Raw genomic sequence first — 21,326 nt, 5'->3', positions numbered from 1 at the left:
AGACCCTCAAAGCGTTATTTTGAAGGGCTACTTAAGTGTGAGAAAGGGCGGAGAGTTCAAAGATTTCACCTCAAAAGGATTGGACCTTTTAAACATCGTGATGTTCACACACAAGCTTTGCTCAGTCGAGCTTTTATGAAAACCCTTGAATAGAGAGCGCGACTTCCAAATATGTCTTCAAAGCATAAATGTGCTCATTTGTTTTGTTAAAATTGTTTGCATTGATTCTTCACTTGCATCTATTCAGACCAAATTATTAGCCCTGCGAGGGCGACAGACACCGTCTTCTTTTCTTTTCTTTTTTTATTGATGCCATCGGGATGTGAAGAGGATTTCAATAAATAAGATGAGAATAAGTGTTTCAGACACAAATCACCAACCCCACCTTTGAGAAAGATCTAATACTCCTTGACTCAGTGCAGTATTGCTTTATCGTGTGTTAAGCAATATGAAGCAGTGGATACAATTTCTTTAATAATGTAAAATCATAGGATTTCATAGCCTAGCGATATCTTTTCTGATGCAACCTTCCTGTAATCAGATTACTCTAAATGAAGCATCCCCTTTACCAACTAAATCACAGGTTAAAACAAGCAACAAGAGTTTTAACCTGTCTATGAAGGAGCGGGAGGTTATGATTGCAGTCTTAAAAAAATATATATATGTACAACTCTGATCAGAAGAAAACCAGATGGGAGGGACAGAAAATAATTTACCTGGACCCATCTGGCAGCTTCCTATCGAAGGAGGTGCTTCGCGGGATCCCTGCCTGGTGCTGCTGAAGGATCTGCTGGCACTGCAGGCGGTCAGGGCCCTGCGTTGGCGAGCTTCGGGATAGCGCCGGACCGGCAGTCGGGGGCACGCGATGCCAGGTGGTGTTTCTCCTGAAGGGGGTCTTGTACTCGCAGGGTGTGCCCTCGCTGTCGACCTTGTACTCCACCATGGGTATGCGGTAGAGCTCGGAGCAGCCCCTGAGAGGGAAAGAGGGAGGATGGGTGAGGAAACGCGGGTTAAAGGTCAGCAGTGAGGGAGGAAACTGTGATAGTAACATCTTACTTTAATGGTAAGTGTCTCTTACGATAACAGCATCTAAAATCTCAGATCACCTCTTATTTTTAAAGTACCCGTGAGTAGTACATTAATCTTGGATCAAAGCATTCCAATGTAATAGAATCCATCAGTTTACAATAACACATTATTCCACTATTAGAACTTCAGTCGTATGTATATATCTACAGTTAATTCATTATTAATCATGTAAACAAATCTTGAGAATAAGAAGAACTGAATAGCTCATTAATAGCCATTGTAACTGTTGCATAAATCCACAGTAAAATATTAAAATAATTTGTATTATAAATATATAATGCTTTTACATTACATATTATTATGGATTCATATATAATATTCATATTAGACTAAATGGACAATCCAATAACATTTGGCGGTTGCACTCATAGCCAGCTTCTTTCCACTGTACACAACCGTTGACCCTGATCTCAGTAAAAATTGGTGAGGAGGGGTCCCTTCTGTTACCATGACTACACCACAACACACTAATGCTGTCAGAAATATTTAGCCCGAGGCTGACATATAGAGATAGTGTCACGCACATGCCTGCACACAGATAAAAACAGGCACACACGTATAAACACATGAATGTGCACATCGAGGGCTTACGAACACATCAGAGATACCTGGAAAACTGTGGAAAACACTTTGCCCTTTTTAATAGAACTGAAAATCTCAGCTTGCCGTTAAATGAGTCAGGGGTCTCCCATGAGTGTCTCCACACAGGAGGCTTTAGCCCCCTTCCATCTCCATCCCATTACTGCTAACAACACTGAAGATCTCTGGGATGGACAAGGCCTGTGATGCCATTTCATGCAACATTAATCTTCGGGGCTGGGCAGAGGCTTGATGTGTATGTTTGGAATGACGGGGGGGGGGGTGGTTACAGGGTGGTGGGTCAGGTTTAAAACAGCCTGGGCACTCGGCTAGCTCTCCAAAAGAATCTCAAGCATGACCCTAATGATAACACTACCCTCCCCCTCCAAAGTCGATTTTCCAGGATCCATTGGTTGTGGTGGTGGGGCACTGGAAAATGTGTATACTTTGCTGTGGTCCTAGGTGTACACACAGCGGAACACGAGGAGGGTGCACTGGCTGATTGCAAAGGCTGCGGTGGAGGGGGCGAGTAATCCCTCTCAGAGACCCTTTCATCAAACTGGGCCATGGGTGGCTGGGGCTGTTTGCAGCCCGCTTCCCACCAGAGCAGTGGGTGTTATAAGATCTAACTATAAGATCATTCTTCACATGTCACATGTCTCTCACATCTGGTCAATGTCAACGCCAAGCTGGCCTCATCTATGATGAACGGCTGTCAATGGCATGTTCTACGTCCACTACATCTCACGCTTTACATAATTCATTGGCCTTATGTAGGTAGCATGCATCGCTGGCTTGATATATGGGACAGCGAGAATAATGAGTGGCATTACAGCCACTTCCGTGAATAGAAGAGGAGTTCATCTTGTTAGCTGAAGCTACTGCAAAGCCCCTTTTCCACTGGTCAAAAAACTCACTCACACCCTCTAACGTCTTGCTTTTTATATATAATGGGAGGAGTCAATCCTCTTTTTAAGCGGGTTTACCCACGTTTACAAAAACAGCGTATACCCGCTAATTTTGGTGTAAAATAGGTATCTATGTACTATGACCTCAGATATAACAGATAAAATTATTATCTTGTTATTCTAATTGTCTTCCGTGAGGGCTTTCAATAACTTTATGTTCATGTCAGAGGAAAATGATGCTAACAAGAGTGTTAAATCCTTGAATATTGGTCAATTAGTTTTAAACAAGACTGCTAACCCACTCATTACCTTGATTAACTGTGTGTGTGTGTGTGTGTGTGTGTGTGTGTGTGTGTGTGTGTGTGTGTGTGTGTGTGTGTGTGTGTGTGTGTGTGTGTGTGTGTGTGTGTGTAGGTGGTCATGCCAGGTTGCCACACATCATTAATCTCTGAATAGGCTAAACCTTGCTAACAGCTTGTCAACAGGAAAGGTCTCAGCCGTTGCCTCTCGCTGTGCTTTTTGCATGAGAAGGACTAAGAACTGACAAAATTAATTTCTCTTATGATCCTAATGTTCTCCTCCCAGTTCCACACAAGCTTAGCTGGAGGTGGAAACGACACCATCCTTTTGACCTGACGTATATGTGGAACGTGCTTCTTGTTGGTAACGTATATGGAGGTGACTGAGCCTCAGTGTATAAATCATGGCGAAAACAGCAGGAAACATGTGTTTGGTCAACAGTTAAACCTGAGCTGGAGGCTGGTGGCGGACGAGACGCTGTTAGACCCAGTCAGCCAGCCATGAGGGGAGTCTGTTTCCTCTTGATTCCACCAAGAGCTGCTGTTGCACTCTTCAAACTCAGTGGGAGGCGATATAAATGATACTACACTGGCCTACATAAGTTTGTAGAGAAAAGAACGTCTACAGCTTCAAACTAACTTCAAGTCAACTAAAAATACAGAATTAGCCACTGGGGGCAGTGTTCAATATTTTGGGGCTACTGCTGTATCTGGTATCCGGGCTGAGACTCCGACCTCTGTTAGTCGTACACTGTTAGGAGTCCGAGGAGTTTCTTTTATCATACAAGTCGAACGTTTCGCTACACAAAACACAAACAGTGACACTTTATGAAGATGCTTTAGGTCCAGATGACATTTTGGTTAATCTCTATCACTCTGGACTGTCTACCTGCAGGCCACCAAAGCCTGCTCATTTTTTGGTCAAACTACGGAAACAAGAGGGCTTCCAGCACCAACATCTTTTCCTTTGCCTACAGAGTCTGTATATTTACATGCAAAATCTGTTTATAGAGATAAGTAACATGACTAAAAGAGAACCAAGAGTTCAGCTCGGTTAGTGGCCTGTTATAGGTGAACAATCAGCTCCTTCAGCCATTGTCTCTTAACGAATTACAATAGATCAGTGTGACGACAGGACCTTAGACCTCAGTCAGAGAGCTGTCACTCTAATGACATGGCCAGCGACTGAGGGACGTGCTAATCCATTCCCACAGTCAGAGTCCATGTCACAGTGAAGAGCCGCAGAGGTTGTGACCTCTGCCAGCCCTTTGCAGACTAATGTCAAGAGGTTCATGAAATAATGTGTGCTCAAATGTGCATAGGTTTGCAAAAAAAAAAGAGAAAGAAAACCTTTTCCAGTGATTTCTTTGCAAACTGATCTAAAGGAAATAGGCTCCTGTGCATAATGTGATGGGATTAGGGTGAGCAATTTGGGATGCAGACTCTCTGAGTTTTGGTTTAGTGGCGCTCTCTTTCACAGGGTGTTGGCATGGGAAGTGAGAAATCCAGCTTAACTTCGGTCCAGATGAGAATCCATGATGACATGTCGGATGACACTTCAAAGCAAAGGTCACAAGTGGCCTTCTGAGTGTCACAGGCAATACCCATTATCAGCAGGGGTCTGGCGCAAGTTGAACCCATTTAGATTCAGGTTACCCACCATCTCAAACATAAATCTTAGTGATCAAAACCTAACAAAGTACAATATGTTATAATAAAAAGCATAAAAGAATGGTTCTCTAAAACACACATGCTTCTTGTTTGTGTTGATGTTTCTGTGTCTTGTAGTAATCATTCATTTTAGTCCATATTGTACAGATCCCTTTGTTTACGCTAACATCTCTGATGACCATATACCAAAACATACAATCAGTGCCATGTTCTGTGCATTGCATTCCTGTTTCAAAGAGCTAATCTTTTTCATCCTTTTCTCATTAGTTTGATCCAAGGCTAACATGTTGAACTTGTTTAAAAGCCTCTCAGAGTGATGATGGAAAAGCCTCTGGTATTGCACTGGGCTAAAAACCACATCCTGCCTCCAGTGTAAATAAATTCAATACTAGGTAAAGCTAATATTAGAGCCATATCGTCTCTGGCTGTAGACGGAGAGAGCTGGGGAAAACAGTTTTTAAGATATAAACAGCTTCAGGAGGTTTGCCACAAAACAGTGCTACACATTCATTCAGCATAATCTTAGCAGCCAGATGAGCCCATCAGTCCTCAATGAATCACAAACTTTATAGGATTAAATAATTTTTGCCGATGTATCAACAGTGAAGAGGAAACACTCTCCCTCCAGCCCCTGCATGTGTTTATGAAAACATTTTTGCTTGTCAAAGTAGCAGTGTGGAGCCAGGGTGCATTGTCTGGAGGTCATGAGACTCTTGTCCATTGTTGTTAGACTAACCCCCATCTCTCTGGCCACGGGGGACTGACTGGGGCCTTCTGGCCCCTGCAGAATTCCTTTCCTTTGAGATAATACTGGAGAAACTGAAGCACTTATTGTTGACTGCAGCACTTTAGCGACTCAAAGACGCAGGGGCGAAAAGAGTTGAGGGTCCTCGAGATTCTTCACCCAACCTCCCACCTCTTGGTTTATTGGAGCCATGGTTGAAAAATTTGCAGGGCCCTTGGAGCGTTTGGTTCCCATGGGTCGACGATGAGAAATTGTGTCTCAGTAAGAAATCTCCCAGTAGGGCTCAATGTCAGACACCAGTATGGTCCTCTACTATAATACCTACTAATCTGCCACATGCATCTGTTAGCAAATGCCATAAATGGGTCAAGCTCAGTCCATCATGCATCTCACCGCCCATTATGGACAAACAGCATGACATAGAGCATAGTTTTGGGCACAGTGCTATGTAGAATGTATATATTTTTAAACTCTATCATTGGCAGTCTCAAGTACCTTAACAGGCTTCAGTTGTGCCACTCAAACCAAGCCAGATGTCTTCCACTGGCACAGAGACTCTTTTACCAAATACTGTCACCACATCTCCAGGGAGCAGGACACGTTTGTCGACACAGAACCAGTTTTGGAAGATGCTTGTTTTGTTCTGCTTTCTCCTTCCCTGCACTGCGATTATGAATGTATCATCATGTATCATCACAGATCGTGGTAAGAGGATTAGAAGTCGGTTCAGCCAGAGAGGCCTCTGTGTTGGATTCACAGACGAGGCATGTTAGCCCGCCATCTGGGAGAGCAAATATGTTACTCCTCTTGTTGCCAAACCAGAGCGCAAAGTTGAAACACAGTTAAACATGTGACGACTATTCAGTCTTTGACACATATACATATATACACACACAGCTGTTTAAGATTGTATCATCCAGAATATTTAGCAAGGATTACATTTACATTATTATACACAAATATGCATTAGAACTAATCTTATAGACACAGATTTCAGCTAATTTACCCACCAGTGAAATATCAAAATGCACAAATTGTGATTCATTAATTGTTGTCATCTATAGGCTTTTCATATTAGCGATAACCCAACAGAGAATGGGATTAAGTGAATGTTTGGTCTCTGCACACTGATGTCTGTGAGAAAGTGGGAACAGCATTTGCTGCTACACAAATCTGTGGGCCAAGAGCACAAGCAAAACAAAGCTGCTGAAAGTGTGAGTGTGAACAAGTGATGGATCTGATTTCACACACCAAACAAGCAGATGTGCTTTCAGAACAAGCATTTTACACAGACCTTCATCTCTTCCCACAAAAGATTGTTTAAAATATTCCCTTTTTCTTTATTACAGGGCGACGGAAACACTCCCACCATAGTTGATGAATGGAAGATTGGGTGAGGTTACAAAGAAGCAATCTGTAAATTTGAGCTGTCAGACAATGGCAGCGAGAGTTGAGCCATTAATCAAAATGCTCCTCTCATTATCATTAGGGAGAAATGCTGACTGTCCATGCCTGCGTGACTCCACAGCCGCTGCTGGAGTTTTCTCCCCGCGACAAAGCCACATCAATACAAAGAGCGGCTCTTCTCCAGAGAAATCAGCGAGAACAACATCAGCCCTGCTGCAGCAAAAACAGTATGTAAGCATTTCTTTATGCTAATCAGCTCAAATATGAGCGCAAATGTCAAACTAATTTACCCCAGCTGCATGGAAAAATGAGACAAGCACCACTTCATACATTTTTGAGGAGCACCTGCTTCTGTCTCACAAACCGCAGCAGAACAGCCTCAACTCAATGACAATAGTAAGTCTGCAAGTATGTTTAGACTATATCCATTCTACCATGCTTGAGTTAGAAAATGAAAAATCAATTCTGATACGCCAGCTGTCCCCACTACTCCAGAGTTTAAGAGCAGATGAAATGGAAACGTTTAGAAACACTGCTGGCCCCATTTTAGTTTGAAAACTATGGGGCAGCGTTTTAGTTTGGACGGGCAGAAACAGATGTTTGGAAACAATGACGTAGACACTCTCAACAGAGTCTTTTCGAACAGGACATAACCTTCCCTGATTTGTCAGGCTCCCATCACAGGAAAAAAACAACCAACATTAGCCTCGGCAACCAGTGTAGAACACAATTAATTGCAAGCGTTGCTTTCTTAGCAAACAGCTGTTGTGCAGTTCAATTCTGCAATTTTCAACAATATACTTGCTTATATGTGAAGGAGACAAGGTAACTATTCGAGTTATCTGTGTGCACAGGCACATGCATGGGCAGAGTACACACTTTAATGAAAACGCATTGGGTAAAGCTTTAGTCTATAGTCTAAGTATTTAGGTAAAAATAAGAGAAGGGAGAGGATTTACCTTCGTGGGGTTCCGTCTTCATGAGGCTGGATAATGACCACTTTGACAGTGATGGAGGTGCGCAGCAGGTCAATCATTTGCTCATGAGTGAGAGTAGCGACGGCCACCTTGCAGATCTCCACCAGTCGGCTGCCCTGCCTCAGCCCTGCCTTCCAGGCGAAGCCAAAGGGCTCCACGTCGGCCACGATGCCCTCGAAGTTTACGTGGAAACCAAGCTGGCCGAGGCTGTTCCGACGCAAAGTTATATCTGATGTTTCACAGCCTCTGGTAGTGATCTGGAAGAAAAAATAATATACATTTGTACAAAAAGGGACTTTTTCTTCTCTTGATTGCACTGATTCTGACATAAAGACAACAAGACTTCACAGACTTTGGTAGAAAACAAAGTGTAAACATTAAATAGGAAGTAACCATACACACTCGCACTGAGAAAACAGTGAGTGATCCTAATATCCCTTAATAGGATCCTTCTAAGCCAAGTATCAAAGCATTGGGCTTCCACAGTATACAGTTTGGATCTTTTTTAATGGATGTGTGGGATGTACTACTCAAGTGTCAACACACCCAGGAATAATATTATTAGAGCATTTAGAGCAGAGTGAAAATCCTCTCCTTAGACTCAAATATGTTTGTCTGGCTCATTCAAAGAACCCTTCAAAATAGAAGTTAATGAGAGGGTACATCACAGAGCTAACGCTTCAGCCCAAAAAAATCCACAGAGACAGCTAACACACACACACACACACACACACACACACACACACACACACACACACACACACACACACACACACACACACACACACACACACACACACACACACACACACACACACACACACACACACACACTGCACAAAATAGACACCTGTTTCTTTTGACACCAGCTACAGTAGCTCTGTGGGTGCTGCATGGGGGAATTAGGATCTAACTGGCCCCTGATACATGGACCTGTCCACAGATCTGAGTGTATTAGTCAGAATTAATGACTTGGAAAGACCTTGAGAGCAACGTTTGTACAGAAACATATCAACTGGCAGCTTGTGATGATCTCCTTCACCCCTTGTTCTCTGAATTCTGCCAGAGACTTCACCCATGGCTTCTTGGTGGACAGGCTCTGCTTGGTTTGTTGTGTTCTTGGATGAAAAGCCCCAAAGTAGTTTTTTTTTTGTCCAATCGTGGACTCGCATGCAAATTGAGCTGCTCGCTTTGCTCAGGGGAGGCCTGGCCTAATCTTCTGCTTTAATGTAATTCAGGTTCAGCTGAAGTTCAGGCATCGCTCTAGCTTGAGTTAAACACATAACCACAGAAGTGAGCAGAGATACAAACACATGCAGCTGTAGCCTATGTTCACCACAGTGATATGAAGAGACTGAGCCTATAAATAGACCGTTCTGCAGTGTAGGTACACAGCAGAGCTGGACCTCTACGTTTTTTTGTGAAAAACCACTGAAAAAAAAAATTCACATTACATCCAATGAGCTTTAATCACCCTTCAGATTAGTCTTGGTTCAGTTGTGGGTGACTGCCTCCATTTGCCTCAGAGTGGCAGCTGGCTTCAGGGACACATTAACTCAGTCCACGGCCTGTCAACACTCAAACAGATTCTCACACTGGCAGAAATCCTATCCCACTGTGTGACGAGGGACCCCAGACAACCATGATGGACTGTCACGCATTGACTACCAATAAGAGATAACCCCAAAACTCATCCTGTAATTAGTTCAATCACAGCCTCAACCTCAGTTTTGTAATAAATACTGACCTGCAAATCCAGTTTTCAAACCAGAGGAGTTAGGACGACAGACTAAACTATCACTCTGCTTGAAGCATCAAGGTCAAGAGAACCCAGAGATGTGACGTCTGAATGCTCTCCAGGGGCAAAGTCTGGGTGTAAATGGCCTGTGTGTGAGGACGACATCGTCCTGGGTATTAGGGTCCATGAATCAAACTGCCCTTTGTTAGAAATCCATTATGCTAAATAATGGCTTTCTAAATGCCTTCATCAGGAACCTTTATCCAGTCCAAGCACAAAATTAATGTGCCCAGGTTCTGCTCCGAGTGGCCCGAATCCATAACGGCTGAATCTACCGGGACACTCGTTATCTAACAGGAGGGACTTGTGGCCTGTAAAGTTATCGTGATGGGGAAGGTGACACGTGCGGGTGTCCACACGGAGCCTAATCATGGGCTCTAACAAATGGTGACATAAAACTACAACACTGCCCTTAAGAAACAAACAGTGTCAGCCTCAGTCATCTGGTGTCACTTAGAGTTTCTGGCATTGATCCTCAGCGAGAGATCTGGGTCAGAAGTAGCTTTGACAGTAAATTGTCAATATCTAAATCTGAGACAGTGCCAGCTAATGTGTTATGACAGTTTTTAGTGAGCAGGGGAAGAAGTAGAGCAAGTCATTTGGGTCAGCAATTATTGTAAAACCATAAAAATAGAAATATTTTTATGATCTTTTAATCATTCAATTCATTTGAGTAGCAAAATGCTAAAAGATCATGCCACCCTTTATGTCATTGTATATTGAATACAATGGCATGTTAGTTGGACAAAACAAGCAAATATGAGGTGTCACTAGGTATTGTTTTGTTTTCTGGCTGTCCGTCTATATGTCCGTCTGATTCGTGTGAATTTGCACCTCAGGTACAACTTAAGGGAATCTTTTTAATGTTGGCAAAAACTTTCACTTGGACTAGATTTTAGTGGTCAAACGACTAAGGTCAAAGTTATAGTGACCTCCATTATTCAGGAACCACCAGTCAGGAGCAGAAGAGGGGATTTTATCCGTATTCTATGCAACACGATTTGTTGGCAGTGTATAACCAAAGGCAGTTTTAATTAAAGTTCTCATTATTAATTTGCTGATTATAAATTGTTTTATCGAGAAAATGTCAGAAAACATTGCAAAGTGTTCAAAGTCCTTGTTCGGTTCAGTTTATCATCATATATAATAAAAACTAATTGAACCATTGGGGCATTTTTGCTTTGCAAAAGAACTGAAACTTTGCACTAATTATCATTGTTTGCCAATTAATTTTCTGATATTGTATTGTTTTATCAGGATTCAACTGTAATACCTTTGTGAGCTGTTAAGTAGTAGGCTACATACTCCATATGCACACATGCTCACACACACAAATTCACACAAAATGGAGGAGAGTGGCTTCACTTTGACTTTGTTCTGGAAACAAAACAAAAGAAAAAAAACTGCATATGAGGCAGCACCCGAGCCAAGATGACTTGTCTCATAATAGCCGAACACGCGGCCACCCAGCTCAGCAACACCCTGGAGAGCTTTATCACAAAGCTTTTAGCTGTGCTCCCACACTCGGCTCCTCTGTGTGTTACAGTGGACAATCTGTTCATTCTGCTTCACATTACATCACAAGTCCGGCTGCCTGTAAATCCCGGCAATGAAACATGATTCGAGTCAACGTTTGGGTCGTTTAGAAAAACACACACACACCTTTGGGAAAAAGAATGCGCAATCGCTGAGGACTAGCAACAGCCACCAACTTGTTAATACTTATTCTGAGCTTCTCCTGTTAAATATCCCTCACAAATCCCGTGGGTAAGTGGACAGTAAATGTGAGAGGAGATTTGCATAAAGAATGAGGAAGTGATGTCCTTTGGCTAATCACAAATGATAATATATCCTGCTCTGTCCTTTCTTATGATGAGCGGTGAAGACACTGAATGACATCCGTGTCCTTCATAGATTAATTATGGTAAATAATTCCACGGGATTTTGTTGTTTTTGAGGTGGTTGGGATATTCAGGACTTTAGTGCTCACCTGAACGCTTATTTTTTTAAGCCTGCCTAAAAATAGTTTGTTTCAAAATGGGGTAATGAAAAACACGCAATTATCTCCATCTGTCCTTTTCCTAAGAAGAATGACATTCTTGCTCGGGTGTTTAGCAGGAAATTGATTGTTATTACCATGTCATTGGCTGCAGTAGTGTTTTTCTGGCTGGGGTTTGCTGGAAATTTGAGGCTGCCAAAGAGGGACTGTAAGGGATAAGTGGATGAGAGTGTGCAGGCGGGCAGGCAGAAATAAGGTCATGCACAGCTCAGGTTCGGATTTTGGGATTCAACCTCAATATTATTTATAAGGGAAAAAGGGTTGGCTGATGAGAAGTTCGGTAAACAAACGATGGAAACACCAAACAGGAAAAACAAGCCTCGATGATTGGAACAAGGCATCGGTTGAGCATCCGGACAGAGGAACAACATTTTTTTTTTTTTCTGAAGGTCAAAATACCTACACCACAAGGCAGACTTACAAAATGGGGAAAAGAGGGCTTGGACTAAATGGGTAGATCTCAATTGGACTGAAGAAGTCTTGAGGTCAAGTGTCCTCTATTCTTAGTCTGTCAGACCCAAATAATGTGTCTGCATTTTCTCTCCTCCACATCGAAACTGGGTTAGTGTCCTGTTTAAGCTGCCTCCTCCTGTACCTGCATCCAAACAACACATGCATAGCCTAAAATCACATCATTGCTAATCTTTAATTCCATTAAATGTGCCGCCTGCTGCAGGGGACAGCTCCGGCTTTGATTTTTTGATGACAGTGTTGTGATGTTTCATAATGGTTTGTCCTGATGAAGAGAGGGACAACATTTATAACTGTGTGACCTAAACGGTTGAATGACCGCCAAGCAAAAGAAAGCCAAAGGAAACAACAGGAGGTCTATAATCCTCTCTGGACTCTGTCGATCTCACTGCACAGTTTCACATTCAAATGACACTCCTGTCCCCGTGTAACCCAGAGAGGACCAGGTGAACGGGAGGGAAACAAGGGAATTTTGGAATATTTCTGAAAAGCCAGAGTCTTGCAGTGTTGTGGAAAAAAGGCAGTGAAACAAACCGAAGGGAAGAAAATAATAAAACAGCAAAAGCTCAGCGCACATGAGAGTTGACAGGATGCATATAGGTTAAGTAAGCAGCAGTTCTGCAGACTTAATGATGAAAATAAAATAACAAGGTTTGTAGAAAGTTGTAAAGCTACAATGGCAGGAGAAGCATTTGCAGAATGTGTTGTTTCACCACAGAGGGACCACAACTATCCTAAAGTTACCAGACTCACTGCCCCATTTAAAGCAAAAGAGGTCCTTTTCCTTAATGCGCCATGCAGCTAATGTGTTTTAGACTTCGAGGGCAATTGTGATGACAGACTACTATTTCCTGTCTCATGAAATCACTTTTTGGGTAAAATACACTGGGGAATGCCTTTTTAAAACAAAACAAGGGTGTATCTTTCTCATTCTTAGATATTAGTACTGAAACTACTACCAAGAGGTTCTTATATATATAAAAAAAAAAGCTGTATAATCAGTGTTCAACAAAGCTGCAACAGCAAAACTAGAATGGCCCTTAAACTGTGCATCTGCCAAGGGGCCATATATCGCAATGTTAAAGAAAGTGATATAAAAATTCTTGAATCAGCCCTTTTGCTGGGATCATGCCAAAAGTTAATAAGTTCTTTATTGGCCCATGTCCCATCCTTCCACCAAGTTTTGCATAATCCTGCAACCAACCAACGAACAAACCAACAGACAGGGGGGAAAACATAACCTCCTTGGTGGAGGACAATTGTGTTGTCTTGTCATTTACAAAACCATTGACCAGACAGAGAAACAGGAGACACAAACAAACAAACTTAACAGCATTTAAATAAACTGATGTCAAACTAATAAGCAACCCTCAATTAACCAAACACAGTGCAAACAGCGAGTGAACAGAGGGAGGCCATGTTTGAAAACTGATTATCAGTCTTTTGTTCTGTGAAATCTCTTTGTGTGATATTATTTGATACAAGCACGGAAGACACTGTGCTACAAAAGGCTCTGCTAGTCTTTAATCCAGCAGACATTAAGACTTAAAGATGAGAGAGATTATAATAATTGAGCCTTCAAGGGTCTTACCTCTAGTCTTTGCACCATCTCCCTGATGTCTTCTCCGCAGTTGTCGTGGGCAGACAGCATGACACACTCCCCGCGCTCATAGAAGATCTTAATGCTCATAATCCCTGAGGTCCATCCAATGACGTCGCGACAAGAACAGTTGAAGACCACGTTTCTCGATTCCTCCTCAATGAGGACGATGAACTCGTTGGATATGCCGAGCAAGCAGTCCACATCCATCGATTGGCCGAAGTCCCGGGTGCGGACACTCCAGGTGATGGCCCCCACGCTGAACAGATGTGCGTCCTTCCTTGGTTTCACCTTCTCCTTCTTCTTGGCTCCGAGGGTGATGAAGCTGAATTTGACAGCAGAGTCAATAGTGGCGGTGCTAACAAAGTTCTCCGCCAGGTCCTTCAGGTACTCCTGCCGTGTACGAGTCGCCATGGCTCGGAACTTCTCTGACTTGTGTGCAGCATTTTCTCCATTGATGACCTTGGCGAGCAGGAAGTCCCTGAAAACTGCTGACTTTGGGAACGTTACAGACTTGGGAATAGGGGGGCCAAAAGGAGGCACGTCTTTTGACCTGGAGACAGAGACACTGGAAAACAGGGCAGAACCAATAAATCAAATGAATTGGTAACATTAAAGAGAAACTGTAAAGAAGTGACAGCGTACTGAATTATGTGTATAATGAGCAGCCATTTGATGTGTTGAAATTACAGTATATGGCTTGAGAGAAATTATTTCTGTTGGAAAGAGCGAGAGCCGCACAGACTAATCTCGCTCTGTTCAGCAAATGCTATGTTATTAAGAAGCGTCGTCATGACTTCAGAAACACTCGAGTTGAGTCGTAAGTCATCATTTCAAGGTGTCTCTGAAGATAATAACTGTATCATCACTGAACAGATCAAACAGCGCCTCGAGACTCCTTACTATGAAGTCGTGACAGAAACCACAGAAAGCACTCAGCAGGCTATTATTATTATTCTTTCAAATTAAGTGCTGCTAAAAGTTCATGAAGAGCCATTTGGCATGAAGACATTTATGCAAAGCTCATCAAAAGATAAACACATTTCCCTAAATTGTCTTGAGGATATTAGTGCGACTCTTATACTGTGGTGAAGTTCACTTATACTTGGCGGTTTGACTTGATCACACCAAATTCAAATATTGCATTTCGACCCTCTCCTCCTCTCCTGGATCTTTGTCAGCTTAAATAGCTGAAATAGCTTAGAGAGAGCCTTGCAGGCGTGTGGTGCATGCTTGTCCTATTTACCTGTAGCAGACGTTATCAGTGCAGGGGTTGTGGACTTTGACGATGACAAACACATGTTGGAAATGAGAGCGGATGCTTTTTGGAGTGAAAGGAAGGGCCCCGGGCTCCTGAAACACTATGGTGACGATATCATTGCCAATGTGCCTCTTCCTTAATAACTGTAAAAAAAAAAAAAAGAGGAAGAAAAGGAGTCAAATAAAAGATGTCAGAAAAAAACATAAAGGGTGGATACTGTTACATTGATCAAGAGTGGAAGGTTTTAAAATCACATTTATTGAAATGAGAATAAAAAACATGTCTTAGGCCCTGATCACACCTGGTATTAAGATCTGACCTGAGAGATCCACTCACAAGTGAGTTGTGTCCAATGACAAAGTTTGTGCGTGAGAGAGAGAGATTTTACCCATAGTGTCAGTCATTATGTGTTGGTCAGTGTTGATCAACAAGTCAACGTATGAACACTGAGAAGTTCACACCTCTACTTAGCGCTGACCACATCTGAATGGAGTCATTTAAGCAAAAGTGGGAACAAACACGAGCTCAGGTAAAGTCAGTAGTCTCTGAGACTGATCTGCATGTTACTGTATAGTCTATGTCATCTGTATAAGCATCACAAGCAGCAAAACAATTATTTGCAAAGCTATCGTGCAGGTTTTATTTCATTGACCACAACATAGCTCTATGTTTTGAACCTGAAATATTACATCCAAAATCAGGATAAGAGGCTTTTGGGGCAGAGGAGATTCTACTCAATCGAATTTAGGCTTTTTGGATGAAGGAGACGTATTCTCCCAAACTCAATTTAGCCTGCTTGTATTGTTGGATTGTGCAGATAGTTAACCTCATTCTCTGGCTGGAATAAAGTTGTCAATGAGGGTCAGCGAGAGCCAAAAAACGGGCGGGATTAGAGGGTACAGAGGTGAATTGGGAAGGATGAAGAGATGAGTGGGGCCGGCTCTGCTTAGGTCTGCTGGAAGATTACCACCGTGGATTAAATTAAACTATCCCACTTCAGGGAACAGTATTGAAGTAGAAAAGAAAGGAGAAAGAACCCCCCCAAATCCTGCCAACCAGACGCACAGGGCAGATTAGGTCTTTGCAGTGGTTCAATGAGGATACTGCCTGATTCCACACAGGCACTTTCCAATTCTTCTGTATATACGTCTGAAGGGTTGTGCCCACATATGTCATTATTGGGTCAAAAAGTACTTCTATACAAGCGGAGCAGAGACTGAGATAAACCTCAGTATTCGCAGCTTTATCAGGCCAGCGCTCGCCAGTCCACCGCTACATCCACTTAATTCTACTTGTTAGTGCAGACAGAAACAGTGGCCCATCTAATACCTCATCAGATCCAGCCCCTGGGGATGCATTGATTAAAATCCTACTATGGGGTACCGTTACCATAGCAATTCTCGTGCTTTCTACTGATAGGTCATTACCGTGGCAAAATGAGCCGCTGGGGAAGATTGGCAGGAGACAGGGTAGAAGATATCCTAAAAGGAAGCTGCTCGGGGACTTATTACCTCCATTAGTGACCGGCTCACTAATCAGAAAAGCAAACGTAGTGGCCTGTTGGAGAGGATATGGTGCAAAAGTGTAGAGTTTACTGACCTGCTGTCTGTTGTTGGGCGTGTAGGGGAGCATGGTGGACACGTGAAACATCAGCTCGTAGTCCTTATAGGTGGTGTAGAGAGAGTGTATGCCCGTGGAGTCGGCTGCAACACAGGAAAGAGGGTAGTTATGGTCTCAGGCCTAATACAAAAGGCCGTTGTATTCAACATGCAGATGATGCAATCGAATAGAAATCAAGATTTAGATATATAATATACAGCTGCCAAAAAGCGATTTCAAACAAAGCAGAGCATCTGCACACAGCAGGATTAAAAGTGCGTGGGCTGGCTCTTTGTGAATGTTTAGTTTGGTGTCTGTGTGATGTGTGCTTTATCTTACTCTTGTTATCCAGCTGAGCCCTGTACTTGGTGAAGCCCTTGAGCCGCACCCTCTGGCCGAGCAGATCCAAGAACTCCTCGAGCGCCGGGCCCGCGCTCTCGTTGTTGTACATCTCCTCCTCTGTGCTCTGGCCCGCCTTGCAGTAGAGCACCCCCACCTTGTGCTGGAAGCTTAGCTGGAACGAGAAGCACACGCAGACACTCGGCGAGTGAGTATCATTTCCTGTTGCCGGAGATATATTACGTGCCACACTCATACATACTGTACATTATGCACTCAAAGCATGCGAGTGCCCACTTTCCATCAAGTCACAGCTAATGTGAAGGCATTCATAAGCCTTCTAGGAGAGAGAGAGGTGAAATTCGCCTTTGTGCAACCAGGCTGTGAACTCTAAGGAGCTCGAAGCAGGGCATAAATCAGGCCAAGCTAATAGCAGCTACTTAAGAGCAGCTGTAGAGCAATGAGGGAGTGAATTACAGAGATATAACAGGATCGCTTTGGTTTATGGTAGAAAACTCATAAACTGCAGGCAACAGAACTTTAATCCTCACAAAAAAAAACGTCCTTGAGCAATGCCTTTGTTTGGCTAAGTCCTCACAGAAAGGCAATAACGCTGCTCTCCCAACCACCCCACTAATACAAGTAACTCAATAAAACCACAATAGAGACAAATGTCTTCTCACAAAGAGGAGTATTCGTAGACAAATATCAGAAAACCAAATATCACAGCTTTCCACTGCAGGAATTAATATTATGCAGCACCGACAGGTCTGATGTGAACTCAACTCGTGAAGAAGACAGGAAGAAATAAAACATCCCAAGTGATTCTTCTTGCACGGTGAAAGCAAAATCCCTCTCCACCGGCATCAATCTTTTATTTATGGCATTTATGGCTTATAGCTCACTGATGCTGGCCAAGAAAGAAAAAGGGTCAAGGAGAAAAAACAGATGAAAAAATAGCCCCCTGTGTTGAGCACCTGTTGCCCAATATTCACAGCTGAGGACAGCCCCTTGATCTTAACCCAGGGTCAATGTGTCAAAGCGGCAAGATGAAACGGGTCCCTCACCATGTGAAAGTCAATGAATGGCCTGTATACTGAAACAAATTGGAATTGTCTTTTCCCTCCGTTACAGGTTATCAGTTCCCGGTGCGCTCCTGACACTGTTGTCATGGTGACTTCCCCCTCTCAGGCAGTGTGCTCGGCACTAAAGCTCCCACGGTGCAGCAAAGCTATTATACCATCAAGCCCAGTGGAAATGGCATGATGTGCAATGATGTGGTCTTCTATTTTTTATCCCGCATTATATGGGCTCACTTAACCTGCTGCTCCTCTTAACAGACTGGCCGACGGCAAGGACAATCGCATTGCCCTTTGGTTGCGAATTTGTCGCTGCCTCAGAAAGTGCAAGCACATCAGGTCACACAACACATACACCGATGAGTAATGCTCCTGAGGTGAGGGGCTGGTTCTGGAACCGGCTTTGATGTCTTTTCTGGTGGCATCAGCTTCTAAAAAAGGTAGAGCAGCCATAAAAAAGCCCTTTTAACAGATGTGCCATTAACTAAAATATTCCACTTAGAACAAATCTAAGCAGAATTTGCTAGAAAGCAGTAATTTTCTCTCTCTTAATATATTTTCCTCCTATTTGACCTCTCTCTTTATCCATTTATGCACTGCTGTAGGGTGTTGAAAACTATTTGCATCTCCCCTCTTTATAAAACATTAAAAAAATAAATTCAAAGATGGAAAAACACTAAATTAGTTGGGAGAGAGAAATGAGGACAGCGTTCCCCCAGGAGAAAGCTGAGACGCACCTGAGGGATACAGCAGTGTCCTGGCACAACACACAACACACAACATCACAATGACATCTGTCCGCACTGCAGTGTCCCAATGCAGCAAAAAAATCCAAAACGTGGCTCCCAAATCCGCCTGGCTACAATCACACCGCACGACCACACACACAAAAAGTCTATCCCTGCTTTTGGGTCAGGAATGAAAACAATGGACGCAACACATATAAAACAAAAAGGTCACCACATAATTTCACTGAGGTAATCCTCAAGTTTAAGTATGACAGGGGACTGATTTCCTGAAGGAACTGATTTCTGCTCTCTGCAATAACAGCCTTGTTGGATTGTAGATTACTCTCTTCAACATGAGGATCAAATCTCACTTTAAGGTCAGAGATCCTACGGAGGATTCAGTGTGAGCGAGAGGGCTAGTTGAGGACGTTTCTAATACAGAAGTAAAACTGGGGGGGGGGGAAACAAAAAGATTACAAATATCCCAGTATAAATAGAGGTGTTTTTAGGCGTAGAAGACACAGAAGAAGATGTCAACTTGGAAAGACAACAAAATTTGAGGGCTTGTGGTAGTACGGGCTGATTCTAGTGTTGAGGTGCTGTAAACAAAAACACATGATCTCCACAGCAGACTTTAAATTCCAGACCCCATTATCTGGACATTTTCCAGAGTTCATGTCTGAAAACGGCTTAAGAAAGAAATGAGCTGTTGCTATGGTAATCAGGACGGATAAAGGTTTTACCTGTTGACCATTGTAAGGCCACAGCAAAACATGAAAAGCAGGGCTGGTAATGGAAAATGTTCTTTGTTTGTGTTATTACACAGAGCGCTGCAGTGAAAACAGCTTTTCTGGGTTAGAAAGGTCACTAGTTTAGCCTTTTTGAGAAGTAAACATTAGCAGCCTCTGTCTGCCCTGCTTTCACTGCACATTATTATTTGTGTTAGATTTTCTAGAGGCCATGGGGACATCATCAGGCTCAACTTTATCTTGTTCACATCGCCTGCTATTAGCAATAATTATATTAAAGCTGAAACAACATTTTAAATTTTGGAACTGATGCAGCTGATGAACTTATGTTTATATTAATCACGAATTCTGTTATTTTACTTTAGATGGAAACAACAGATACACTTTTTTTTATTATCAATGGCTTCCTTAGAAAAATGTACCGTTTGTGATTTTTATCACCTTACATCATATCTCAGAATCTAATTAACTGCCTAATGCTTTTTCCAGTCCGTGTGCACACAGTCCGTTCACTGTGATCTACAATGTGATCTAAAATACATTCACATATGCTCCGTTCTCCGCTTACGTTCCGGGGTCATTACAGCAGAGTAGACTACACTGCTCTCAGGGATATTTCTTTCTGCAGAACTGATCATGAGGATATTGTGAAGGCTGTCTTGCTCCAGGATACCTTCTCTCACCAGACGTGGTTCCTGTGCCTTTGCACACGCACACTGAAATACGATGATGGAGAACAGATGAAGCTTTTTCGATGTGGTAGAAGAAAATGATGCAATCAAACAAAACAGCTCTGGCACACGACTCAGCTCTAGTTTTTCCCCGACAACCTTAGCTTCCTCACACAAACACATTAAGGCTGCAGAAGTCCAGCTTGGTTAAAAAAGTAGATTAGTGGGTGCTTGACTTATTAAACATTTGCATGGGAAGCATAAAATTAATGATTAAAACAGGGGTGTTTAAAAATACTGATGTCCAAATATAAAACCGGCCTCCACTGGGCGTTTGGTTTGAGGTCTGCGAGGGGGAGTGCCAGTTGGAGGAACTTTAAGTCCCACTTAGCCTGAGCTCTCCACCTCTGAAAGTAGCTCCTTACGTGACTTTATCGCCTTTTTTCTACTCTGTGCGTCAGTTTCTGTCTATCTGCAGACAGTCTCTCATAGCAAAGGCATGGGGAGTTGTAGTGCAGGTGAACAAACTCCTGCACAGGCTCCTTGAGATCTGCCAGCGAGAAAGGTCTGAGAGCACTGGATCCACAATGTGTGTCGTCGTCTTGAGAGCTTCTAACATGCTTTAGAGCGGACACTTCACTGCTCTTGTTTATATGTGTAACAAAATCTAATATACAAGAGGGACATGGCTGACACTTTATATTATAAGAGCCTTTCCCCTGTCAGTTGGAAGGATGGGCTCGTGCAATCGAAAGTAATTACACTAATAAGCAACCAATGCTCTGATTGTAAGACATGCAGTGCAGCACAAGCTAATCCCCCCACACTCATTTCCATCATGCAGTTTCATTGGAAGAGAAAATAAAGGCCTTAAGATCACACAGTGAATCCATCTCTGACACCTGTGAATATAGACAGCCCACATCACTAATGGCCACTTTCTTCAAACAAAGATAATGCAAGGTGACATCCTCGCCATCCAGGCAGAATACCAAATCACTCGCTCTCAGAGGAAGTAAGTTGTCAAAAGTGAGTTCGCTTGCGCCTGGGTGTCCTTTTACTACTCAAAGCAGTCAATGCTGGCCACAGACAGTGGGTTATTGATTCTATGTAAGTGTGATATTGGCTGTCTAATGCCACCACCTGGGAGCCATCTATAATAAGCAGCCCACATATGGAACAAAGGTTCCCACAATCTGAAGTTAATCTCTACTCAGGTTCCTTCTATAGCTGTCAAAACGTCAGAGACAGACAGATAAGCTTTAAATACAAAATCTATTCTGTAGTATAAGTACAG

The 21,326-nt window shown here is 42.8% G+C and overlaps 1 protein-coding gene across 6 annotated transcripts in view; it reads right to left on the bottom strand.

Annotated features, from left to right (window-relative positions):
- LOC118118715 (signal-induced proliferation-associated 1-like protein 2) overlaps positions 1-21,326 on the bottom strand; it is a 91,519-nt gene that overhangs the window by 33,007 nt on the left and 37,186 nt on the right. For all 6 annotated transcript variants that reach the window (XR_007034751.1, XM_035171967.2, XM_035171965.2 and 3 more), the window contains exons 5-10: positions 16,803-16,977; positions 16,464-16,567; positions 14,850-15,007; positions 13,595-14,171; positions 7,658-7,932; positions 717-971 (exon numbers count right to left, since the gene is read on the bottom strand). Coding sequence is in view for 5 of the 6 variants with exons in the window: in XM_035171967.2 (XP_035027858.1) it covers positions 717-971; positions 7,658-7,932; positions 13,595-14,171; positions 14,850-15,007; positions 16,464-16,567; positions 16,803-16,977 (1,544 nt within the window). In the remaining variant the exon portion in view is untranslated. The remainder of the gene's footprint in view (positions 1-716; positions 972-7,657; positions 7,933-13,594; positions 14,172-14,849; positions 15,008-16,463; positions 16,568-16,802; positions 16,978-21,326) is intronic.

This window comes from Hippoglossus stenolepis, chromosome 12, assembly GCF_022539355.2.
Source record: "Hippoglossus stenolepis isolate QCI-W04-F060 chromosome 12, HSTE1.2, whole genome shotgun sequence".
Lineage (NCBI taxonomy): Eukaryota > Metazoa > Chordata > Actinopteri > Pleuronectiformes > Pleuronectidae > Hippoglossus > Hippoglossus stenolepis.
This window is presented reverse-complemented; position numbering and strand designations above follow the sequence as displayed.